General features: G+C 35.7%; 1 protein-coding gene across 2 annotated transcripts; it reads right to left on the bottom strand.

Annotated features, from left to right (window-relative positions):
* Nucleotides 1-4605: 4605 nt before the first annotated feature.
* On the bottom strand, nt 4606-11569 carry LOC107769550 (kinetochore protein SPC24 homolog). Of its 2 annotated transcripts, XM_016588775.2 has the most exons (5): nt 11285-11569; nt 10506-10647; nt 10320-10421; nt 5072-5145; nt 4606-4980 (listed from the first exon to the last, which is right to left on the bottom strand). In XM_016588775.2, the coding sequence occupies exons 1-5, from the start codon at nt 11460-11462 to the stop codon at nt 4874-4876; spliced, it is 603 nt and encodes a 200-aa protein (XP_016444261.1). In that variant the 5' UTR covers nt 11463-11569; the 3' UTR covers nt 4606-4873. The 2 variants fall into 2 exon arrangements, with proteins under 2 accessions (XP_016444261.1, XP_075081506.1); XM_075225405.1 differs by lacking the exon at nt 4606-4980 and having other exon boundaries at nt 5090-5228.
* Nucleotides 11570-11889: the final 320 nt, after the last annotated feature.

The raw sequence follows: 11889 nt of genomic DNA, 5'->3' as shown, positions 1-11889 counted from the left end.
TGATTCTCCTAATAGTGGAGCCAATCCCCGACACATTTATGCTGAAGTTATACTCTGATAATTGAAGGGCTTTGCCAGGGTCGTTATGCTTATCGAACTCGCTCTTACTCATGAGTCCCCGAGAACTTTAGCCTCGATCGTTTCTCTGATCGTTTCGAGGAGTGTTATGACTTGAGTCATTGCTTTTCCGATCGACGTATGCCTGATACTTTTCCTTGTTTGATCTCGATTCCCGATTTGTGTCCCTCGGGGGCTTAGCTGCGAATCTATTAGGATGAACTGAACCCGAGGGGGCTCCCAACTGGTCGTCCTCGACTCTGATTTTTGATTGGTAATAATTGTGCATATCCGACCAGGTCACAGCTGAATACTCGATCAAGTTCTGTTTTAATTGTCATAATCGAGCTCCTTTCATTCAAAGCCTGCATAAAAGCTTGTACTGCCCAATCATCCGAGACCGGTGGTAGCTCCACTCACTCCATCTGGAACCTAGACACGAATTTCATCAACATCTCATCGTTCCTCTGTTTTATCTTGAAGACATCCGATTTTCTTGTGGCCACCTTTATGGCCTCGGCGTGTGCTTTCACAAAGGCGTCTGCTAACATAGCAAATGAATCAATAGAGTTAGGAGCTAAGTTGTGATACCAAATCATAGCTCCTTTAGATAGTGTTTTCCCAAACCTTTTCAACAAAACTGACTCGATTTCATCGTCATTCAAGTCATTTCCTTTGATCCCACAAGTGTATGCTCGTTAGGGTCGGTTGTCCCGTTATATTTGGGTATATCGGGCATGCAAAACTTCTTGAGAATAGTCATCGGAGTTGCACTTGGGGGAAATGGTTTTTGTATGAACTTTTTGGCATCTAAACCTTTCAAGACCGGAGGTGCCCCCGGTATTTGATCAACACGGGAGTTGTAAGTCTCCACCTTCTTGTCATTTTCTTCAATCTTCTTTTCTCTGGACTCGATCCTCTTGGTGAGTTCTTCGAGCATCCTCATAATAGTGGGGTCAGTCCCCGAGTCACTTCCGTTTGACCTCTCTGGTGCTGGTTCAGCATGTCGAATATTTTCATGTTCAGCTACGCTCGGAGTCTTATTCTGACTTTGAAGTTGAGCGATGGCGATGTGCTGAGCTTGTAGCATCTCGAATATCACTTGGAGGTTGATTCCTCCATCTCCCATTCCTTGCTTTCTTTGGCCACCAGAGCGGGTTTCCCTGCGTACATTCTCTTCGGGGTCTGTGCCTCAATCCGTGTTTAGAGCAATGTGTGAACTAACATCAACTGGTTCCATATTTTGTACTTTCCCTGGGTTTATCGGTGGTATACCGACCCCTGCATTGCTGTTTTTTCCAAGACCTTTGTTGTCATGAACATGTGTGTTTTGTGTGCTAGACATGTTTTAACCTGAGAATCAAAAAAACATGACAAGAAAAAGTGTAAAAACAACGTGTGTAATGAGAATCAGTAAAGAAATAATTACTATTATTTTTAGCCACACGGTGGGCGCCAAACTGTTTACCTTGAAAATATGAGTAACAATTAGATTTGATTAGTAGTTTTAAAGATATGTGATTTAGTTCAATACCAATTAATAATCAAGAGATATGAAGTAGAAATGAAAGAAATAAGTGAATCAAACCAGTGTTACTCAACAGTAGTGACCTCGAGCTTATTAACCTCGAGGTGGGTTTAGTACCATAAGAACAATTAGGCCAGAAAAGCTAAGTAAGGACAGTAGAGCTAAGGACAATTCTGATGAACAATAGGCAGAAAAGTAGAGAGTATAGTCTTTGTTCAGTAATTAAATGATGTTACAAATGATTGGGGTCTCCTTTATATAATAGGGGAACTCAAAATAAGGTATATTTCTATTTACAGTAAGTAATATTCTAGGTACAGCTGTCTAACCGCCTACGGAATAGTACAATCCTATTCCGGGATTTGCGCCATGATCTTGGGGACGTGGCAGAAATCTAGCTCATTCTGTTACAAATCCATAACGGTACTATTTCAGGATCGAGCATACTTGGCTTTAGTGTTCCTCGTACTCCTATTTCCGGGCTTTGCACTCTGTCCTCGGGCTCGAGTCTAGTCCATCGGGCTCGAACTCGACTTCGCTCGAATTTGGGCTTCGGATGGACCCTCAAGCCTATAAATCGGAGGCATATGATTTTGACCGTATACCATGTCTTAGTTCCTCTAGCATTGTTTGTTAAAAGTGAACTCATGTTGTTGGATTGTTGTCGCATATGTGGAACAGCTGTCTAACATTGAACTGCTATTTTACGTATTCAAGAAGAAGGCCCCTACAGCAATCAAAGAGATAAAGAAGGCACGAAGGTCGTTAGGACGGGTTAGAGTTGGTATTGCTCGAGAGAGGAATGAGATGAAGGATGCAAAGGAAGAGCATCCTTAAATTGCTCTTGATCCCACCTGAGGGATTGAAGGGTGATCTTGGTACAAAGATTATCGAGGATGAAGGCTAAACCATCATCATTAGTGAAAATGATATTGATAAATGAAGTTCCACTCATAGTTTTTAGTGATACGAGACTGGTCAGTTTTGTCAGGGCACTTTGTATTTGTTTTGTCGAGCATATTTGTCACTATGCGTTTTAAGCCATCACTTGGTCATGTTTTCTGTTTTCCATTTTGCATTGTTCACTTGTCAGTTTAGTCATTGCGCTAATCCAACTTGTTCATTTGCCATGTTGCATCTCATCCCTCATTGCTTCACAAGTTGTTTGACAATATAAAGATCTTTTACATATTTTATTATTTTAAAATAGGAATAAATTCAGAGTCTTTCCCTTAGATTTCGTCCCGTAACACTAATCTCCTTTGTGGTTTTTGATATTATATTTACCTCCCTTATTTTAATTTTTTTAACAATTCTTTTTACATATTTAATATATAAAAAATTATAGTATGACTAATTTTTCCTTTTAAAGTATTCTCTTCTCTTTAATTAATTTTGCAAACACTCTTTTAAAATTTGTTTAGAATAAAAGTGAAACAAGAAGCCGTCTCTTCCCCTCCCAGGTGTTTCATGGTTGCCTGTAAAGTAAAAACGCCATGGATATTCTTCCTCTCCCCGGCCTTTGGCAGGAGAGAAACCACTCTCTTTTGCTTACTTGTTCAAGAACCTTGAAAATTAAATACAAGACACAAAAGAGTTGCTCAGTTTGAGTCAAGATGACAATAAATCTGTTCACTCTCAACGAATTTGGTTGCAATCCAAAGATGTGAATATATGAAAAGTTTGGCCCAAAATTGAATACGATCTTCTGATAACTGCCTTTGGGCCCAATTAATACATCTTGCCAGGAAGTACCAAGCCAAGTAAAAATTACACGGGCGCCCTATTTGGTCGCCCCCATTTAACCTATACCCATTTTTTTAAAACTTTTAACTTGTACCCATTTCTTAAATAACTTCAGCCCTTTTTCTCCTCCTTCTTCTCCTCCTTCGTTTTTTTCTTCTTCTGAAAGAAATAGCTGAAATATGCAAACAAGCAATTGACTGAGTTGTCAAGCAAGAGGACGACCATCCCGTATGTCATATTTGATTTTCCTTTGCCTTTTTAAATATTAATTCTTCTACTGTGTTCCTATAAATCTGTGTCTTCACTTGATAGAGAAGAGTATAAAAACAAGAAGAAGTCAAGCTTTAAATAATTAAAAAAAAAAGATTGATTAGCTGTTTCATTCCGCAGACAAGGCTCTTCTGGACTTATATGGGGCGACAAATTCTTATCAGGTGAATTGAATCAGCATATTAACCATAAATACGAAATTACTAAATGTAACAAAGCTTCTCATTCCATGGGAGAAGGAGGACAACCCAAAGAGGAGAATATGCTGGTGAAGGCTTCATCAATTGGATCAATGGAGAGGAGCAAATCCAACGGCTTCATATAAGAGTTAATTTTATCCAAGCTTCAGCTCTAGAGCTGAAGTTTCCCAGTTACAACACAAAAACTTCAGCTCTAGAGCTGAAGTTTCCCACTTACAACACAAAAACTTCAGCTCTAGAGCTGAAGTTCGCCAGTTACAAAACAAAAACTTCAGCTCTAGAGCTGAACTTCAGGCCCGGCTACTAGAATGCTGAAGTTTGCGTGATTGCCTTTGCTACTTCAGCTCCGTGTGCTGAAGTTATGCGAAAAAGCGGGTGCGCTTGTAATTTTTTCTGTAAAATGGGCACAAGTTAAAATATGACACAAAAAGCGGGTATATGCAAATGCCCCCAAGCCAATTGGTACAAAATGCAAATTTGGAGAATAATACAACTCCTAATGCTACTAGGAACTTAGCAGGAGAAAACACGAGGAGCATTTCTACTCCTTATAGGAATTCAACTTTGACGAACTAAGCTTAAGGAGTCGTGCTCAGTCTGTTGCTAATGGAATTGAATTGACTAGAAGAGGTCTGCAGAATTACGTAGGATTTTTATTGTTAAAGCATATCTCAAAAAAGATATTCTTAATGTTATTAGTTAGAAGAGTAGAATATTAGTCTAGATTAAAAGGATTGTTACAAGAAAATTCAAACTAAGTGAGGTATTCGTGGTATTTATTGTAAACCACAAAAGAAGTCGGTATTACGAATTGAAAGGAGGGGTATCTAAAATTATCCGTTAAAAATAGCTGGTTAGTTGATTACATGCAATCATTCGATACAACTTAAAGGTAGTTACAAGAAACAAGCAACATCTCAGGGTTGCCTCCACACAATGAGTGTAAACCAAAACAAACAAAAAGGGAAAAAAGATTAAGAAAAAAAAAGTGCGGATGCTCAGAAATTTGTTTCGTCTCCCAGAAAGCAGATTGCAAGAGAATTGACAAGTAAACACAAGAGGAATCCAATTCTCACAACGTTATCATCTTCCAGATGCTGTTACTAGCGTCAAAGGCAGTCAGCTTCGATGGATCCAATTCAAAATATTCAAGCACCTTGTTATCTCTTTCCACAATATCTAGGATGGGTCAAGGTGAACGGAATTTCTGCTGCATGACATAAAATCTCGAGAAATAAGAAATGTTAGCTTAGCAAGCAAAGTAGGATACGGCCTGATATTTTTGATTGATCATACAAGTCTGGAATGATACATGTAACAGAGGCATACAATGATAACTTCATCCTACAAGATACGAGGAAAAAAGTTACTGATCATACAAGTCTGGAATGATACATGTAACAGAGGCATACAATGATAACTTCATCCTACAAGATACGAGGAAAAAAGTTACTGTTACCATAAATCAACAGATGCATAATTAAAGACAAAGGAGAAACAGTATTAGATAATAGCAGCTAGATAGAGACAAGGAGAGAGAGACAAGGAAAGATCATGACTATGCTCTTTTTAACAAATTACCAAATATTAATAAAATTCATTTAAAGAAACAAAAGAGAAGAAAAAACGAAATGGACTCCATTTATACAAACACAGATATCCTTGCAACAGGATGGGTATTGTACAAGAGGCTGTGTGTCTATGAAGTGTAAACCACAGATGGAAAAATTAATGCAAGTCTAATAAGATCAATCCGCAGATGATTTCCTAACGTTGAGCTGCAGCAGAGGCCGATTCTATTGAGAAAAAACAGATTTTGATAAAGTGGCGATGAAGTGCATTTACCTGCAACTTTCCAATCTTAATGCTTCTAGGAGTAGATAGGTTCCTATTCGATCATTCACTAATTAGCGTTATGTTTCTAGGGATTTTGGTTTCTAGAAATTTTGGGTAGAATGGAAGAAGTTTGGCAGAGAAGGGGAAGAAGACAGGCATCTCAATGTTGAAGATGTGTAAAACGAAATTCCCATTATTATTAACTTTCTTTTAGCCTTTTCCGTTAGTTTCACAAACCCAGTTAAAGGTAAGACGAAAGCTGCACGCTTAGGCAAACATAAGGGATATTTTATAGGGAGAAGGACTTTAATACCTCATTGCTAGGACTTTATGACAACCTCTGCCACTAAAACCTAAAATGACCATCGGTGCCCCCAAATTTCTTCTTTCATATACCCAGATCCCTTCCCTCCACGACTAAGTTTTCTCCTCCACTTCTTCTCAGTTGTGCAAAATTTCCTCTACTGCGACAGCCACCCCTTTATTCCCCCTCTACTTTCATATCATTCAGCTATAACTAAAGTAGTCACTCCTTCGGAGACCAAGGTTGAATCTTTATATAAAATTTCTCTTCTGCGTATAAGAGAAAAAGCCTTCTTCATCTTTTTCCTTTCATACCATTCATCTATAAAGTTCACTCTTTTATTCCAAGGTTTTTATAGAAAATAATCTTCTTGTTATAAGAGAAAAAGCCTTCTCCATCTACTCCTTTCATACCAATCATCTATAAATTTTACACTTTTAATTCAAGATTGAATTTTTATTAAAAAACATCATTTGGGGTGTCGAAAAAGGGGACAAATTGGAAAACAGCCAATCATCTTTGTACCAATTTCGTATACCCAGATCCCTTCCCCTTCAAATTCAACCCCTGCTGGGACTTCATGACTGAGCTTTTGTGGCTTATCTTGCCCAGTCCAGAGCTACAGAAATTATTAATAACAAATATTTGCAGTTCCTAGGAAATTCCTTGGTTGACATGTGCTGCCTAGATGTTCAAACACTGGCAAAAGTCACTGTATCTGTTCGTCAACTTTCCAAGATATTGCAGTGTGGTTTGCATACTAAGAAAAAGGCAAGTTAAATTGTGCCATGGCTTTTATTAACTAAGTAGGAAAAGTCTAGCTTCAGTAGTAGCTAGGATTTGGTAGAAGTAGCTTCTTGATGATTTTTTATCATCTTATGGTGCAGGAAGCTCTTAAAAGGATCTGCAATTGGGTATGCAAATTGTATTAATCTTTGGGTTGGTTTTATAGCAGCCAATATAGGGGATTATGATCTTCAACCTTATTCTTCACTACGGTTCACCTTACCAAATTGAAAATTGGCAACTCAGTTTTCTTTATGTATTTATGTCACCATTTTAAATTGCAAATGAACGTATTGCAGTTGCCAAAGAATTGCTTAAAGTCTCAAACGTCCCAAGATGAATGTATTACATCTGCAATTGAACAACTGTCATCACACTTTTTATAATGGAGCTACCACATTTCTTTCCCTAAGTTAGCAATGAATATTATATACTGTAATTAGTAGTATGTTAAATGATATTACAAAATTCTTAGTATACTGTATAGTATACCACGATTACTGATGAATCATGGCATATTATCACTACTAGTATGTTAATTGGTATTCATAATATTTCTTACTATACTGTAAAGTATAGCGTGATCACTAAATCATGGTATACATTGAATACTGCTGTTAAATGGTATTCACAATATTTTGAATATACTATGTATTATATCATGATTACTCTTGAATTATGATACACTTTTTTTATGCTAAATATTCTCATTATTCTTGGTATACTATGTATTATACCACGATTACTGTTGAATCATGGTATACTGTATGGTATACCAACAGTTGAATTATGTTAATACTTTGTTTATCTTAAATGTTATTTCCCATATTCTTGGTATACCATGATTAATGTATCATGGTACTTTGTTTGAGTTTGCCAAATGGTATACCCACTATTCTTGGTATACTATACGATGGTTTACCATGATTAATCTTGAACCATGGTATACTTTGTTTGAGCATGTCAAATGGTATACCCAATATTCTTGGTATACTACACATTAATATGCCATGATATTACTGGTATGTTAAATGGTATTCACAACATTCTTGGTATACTATACATTGGTATACCATGATTACTGTTGAATGATTACATTCTCAATATTCTTGGTATACTACTCATTCGTATACTATGATTAGCATAGTGCACCAAAATTTAGGATTACCGAATTAACTAGAAAGAACAAAAAACGAGAAAAGGGTGACAAATTCTTTATTTTAAAAAAGCCTAAAATTTCTCAGAAATTGAAAAAAAAAGGTCATCTATAAAATATTAAATAAAAAAAACAAAAGAATCAAAAAGAGTAACCAAATAACTCTTGAAAATCATAATCGATTAGTGATTGTATAGAAAGTGTCCCAATATAAATATTAGGACTCACTTATTTATCAGGAAAGAACAAAAATAAAGTACCAATTATTTTGGACGAAGATAGTTTATTATAAAGAACCAAAAAAATACAGCAAAACAAATAAAAAAAATTAAGACAAGAAAAAAAAATTAAAAAAAAGTGAGGGATTGTTATTAGAAAGAACCAAAAAAAAAGAATAAAAAAGAATATAAAAGAAAAAAATTACAAAAAAAAAAGAAACTAAAAAGAGTGCAGAATTTATTAGAAAGAACAAAAAAATAAAAATAAAAAAAAATTAAAGAAAAGAAAGAAAAAAAGGGTAGCAACTTAGGTGGAGCTTGGACATAGGATGGAGGGGCATCTAGGTAATAAAATCTTCAAATGGGGCACATTTTGTCATTTTTCAAAAATGGGAGCATTTTGGTCATAAATTTTTTAAAAGGGGCTCTTAATGTCTTTTTCTCTATTTTATATTCAGTAGTATAGATAAGGGACAAAAATATACCTATACCCATACATATCAAGCTTATTCCTCACCTTTGAACTACCAGTAATATGCCTAAAACTTAAAAGTACCATATAAGTTTTGTGGCTTTCAAATAACGCTAAATCATATGTTTATCAACTTGAAGAAAAACTTATATGGGCAATAGTTACAAATAGACATCCAAAAGTGTACAGTGGTATTACTTAATATTGGGATGGCAAACAAAGCGGGGCGGGTTAAGACTCAACTCGAATAAAATTTAACATGCCGCCCTGCATAGCCTTTTTTTATGTTTTCCACGCGCCTCGCATAATTTTCTTTTTTCTTTCTCTTTCTCTAGTTTGTTATTTACATATTTCAATTAAAAACCTGTACTTACAATCCTTCTTTGGCCTCAGAAAATACCCTCGAATATCTAAAGGTTTTGCATCAATCTTGTAAAAATTCCAAAAACAACACTCACTCTATTATAATTTGACATTCATGATTCAGTTTACAAGTGTTGTGTTGCCAGACTTTTAATTTAGGTCCAAAATTGATTCTTCTACTTTTAATTAAAGAAACCAAAGGATATTCAAAAATCTGGATGTTTAAGCCAGAATAACACAATTCCAAAACCCATATTTCTCAGTTCTTTAATTAAATCATTAAATGTGATTTGAAATTAAACAAACATACAGTGGAAAAAAGTCGTGACAAAAATGCATCTGATTTCTAGTCTCTGGTGATCTATCTCCTCCTCAGTATATTTATGGAGCATGCTTAACAAGAAAACCAGATAATAGAAGGAAACATGGAAAATAAAAGTTGTAAAAACGATACATAGAAAAGCCTGAATTCTGAAGTCTAGTTAAAATGATAGGGCAGCCCGGTGCACTAAGCTCCCGCTATGCGCAGGGTACGGAAGGTCTATTGTACGCAGCCTTACCCTACATTTCAGCAAGAGGCTGTTTCCACGCCTTGAACTTGTGACCTCCTGGTCACATGACAGCAACTTTACCAATTACGCCAAGGCTCCCCTTCCTAGTTAAAATGATAAATTATAGCGAAAATGATAGGATATCTAGAGAAATGATAAAATATCAATAAAATCAGGTAAAGAAGTTGAAAAGAATTGCAAATCATACTAACGTCTAAAGTCCAACTTCACCACCTATTGGGTAAGAGAGTCAAAGACTCGAGATGAGGCCAAAGAATTAGAGATTTCAGTTACAAGCTAGAAAAGTAGAAACAAAAATTTGGGAAGTATACAGATCTCGGGTTGGTAGAAGTGAAAGCGTGGAAACTGAGAGGGAAAAAGTTGTTATATTCATCAATATTTGTATACCCAGTAGTTCTTCATTCACAAAGAACCTGCAACCTGCCCAGACCCACTTTAAAACTTGTTAGAAAACATTCTTAACCCGCACGCACCACCCCGCCCTGTTGCCATCTCTACTTGATCTGCACCATATGGAGAGTCAATGGACTACGTCTACTTTAACAATGATTGGCATTTGGCAGATGCATTCAACAACTTGTACCAGGTTAAGATACAGAACCAAGTTGGCAAAATATGATGTTAACATCCTAGACCCATTACAAACTCTTCCCATTATTTGATAGCATAAAGCTGCAAAAGTTTACTGAGTCGACGTATAAATGTCAAGATGGGATTGTTTCAACAGAACATTATAGTAGTATGTTCGGAGTAAATGGCTGATATAATTATAAACATATTAAACTACTAATAAAAGGTTCTGATTACTTACTCTGCTCGAAGTTGATCTCGCTCAAGTTTCTCAAGTGACTGCATTTGCTCCTCAATAGAGGCTCTTTGATGATCTAAATCATCGATCTCATCGGTTATAACTGTGTTAAAGCAAAAGGTGCTAATCAGTAATCATAACACCAAACTATCTGAGAAATATGAAGACATGCTTTTTCGATATACTTATCTAAGTTCTTCCCTTAGCAGCTGTTCTATTTGAAGCTTCTGTTCTCTCTCTTTCTGCAGTGTATCTATTTCAGCATCTCCAGCAGCTTCAGATTGTGCTTCTGCTATTCTCTGATTGCACATATTTATCTTTGCCTCATAATCTGAGCATATGTAATGAATTAAATTAATTATATAATAGTTTCAAATCAAGAAATCCAGAATAAATCCAGTTATTTCTGGTCAAAATCATAAGTTAATGCTTGGCTAAGCCACTAAATACCATAGCAACGATCCAAAGAACTTCAGCTTAACCTAAGTATATATAGATATAAACATGCTGGACCTCTGCTCATAAGATATTGGCTTAGAAGGACTTCAGCTTAGGAAGAAATCATACCAAATGTAGAAGAGTATCACAAAACTATCAGGAACAAATAGATAATGACACCAAAAGGGTTGGCATGAAGAGCAACAAGACTTCACTTAATGACCAGAAGAGTGAGTTACCAAACAAGTACTCGTATAAAATACTAAGACAGACTCCACAATCCCCAAAATGTCATTAAGAGAAGCATCCAGAAATTACGATACTTTGAGAGAATCAATTTTTGACCTGATAATCCAGTACAAGAAAAAACAGACAATGGTCTCTCAATTCCATGTAAAAAAGAATTATCTACAAGTAACAGGTACAAAATCTTTTTTGTTTTTTTTCTTCTTTTTCACACAGTTTATAGGAAAACCCAATTGGACAATATTTGAGCAAAACTAAAGATTTTTACTATTTGCGAAGCATACCTTGAATGGAACTCCGAAGGGTTTGATATTCAGAAAGGCACTGTAATTGAACGGCATTAGATTGCTCCAAACACTGTTTCAAGAAGCCGACATCTTTGTCGTCCTTCAAGAACTGAACGAGATCTTTGCTGAAGGAGATCAGCTTCTCCACATCCACGTCTCTCGACCCATCCACCATTGTTGAGACCAAAGTTTAGGGCTTCTTCTTTCTTTTCTCTTTTTTCCTAAGACCTTGGTTTTTGACCCACGTGGAGTATTCAATATTCAATATTTTTGTGGAATACAATATTTGAAACTTATTAGAGTTTGCTATTTAGCCGGAGTTTTTTCTACAAATTATATACAGTACCCGTTAAAAGGCTCCAAATCCATTACATTACCCTTTCTATAATGGTCTCGTTTGTTCCCATATATTTTGGCTTTTATAGTGAATGATTGTTATACACCTAAAGCAGTATTTGATGTTTAAATATTTTTTGGCTGTTATAAATAAAAATTATCCAAATATCAATTATTTTTCCTTCTCTAATATTACATATAAAAATAAAAAATTATTTAAATTTTAAAATCTCAAAAGATATGCGTATTTCACTAGTTAAATATTG

The sequence above is a fragment of the Nicotiana tabacum genome, chromosome 11 (assembly GCF_000715075.1).
Source record: "Nicotiana tabacum cultivar K326 chromosome 11, ASM71507v2, whole genome shotgun sequence".
In the NCBI taxonomy this organism is placed as follows: domain Eukaryota; kingdom Viridiplantae; phylum Streptophyta; class Magnoliopsida; order Solanales; family Solanaceae; genus Nicotiana; species Nicotiana tabacum.
This window is presented reverse-complemented; position numbering and strand designations above follow the sequence as displayed.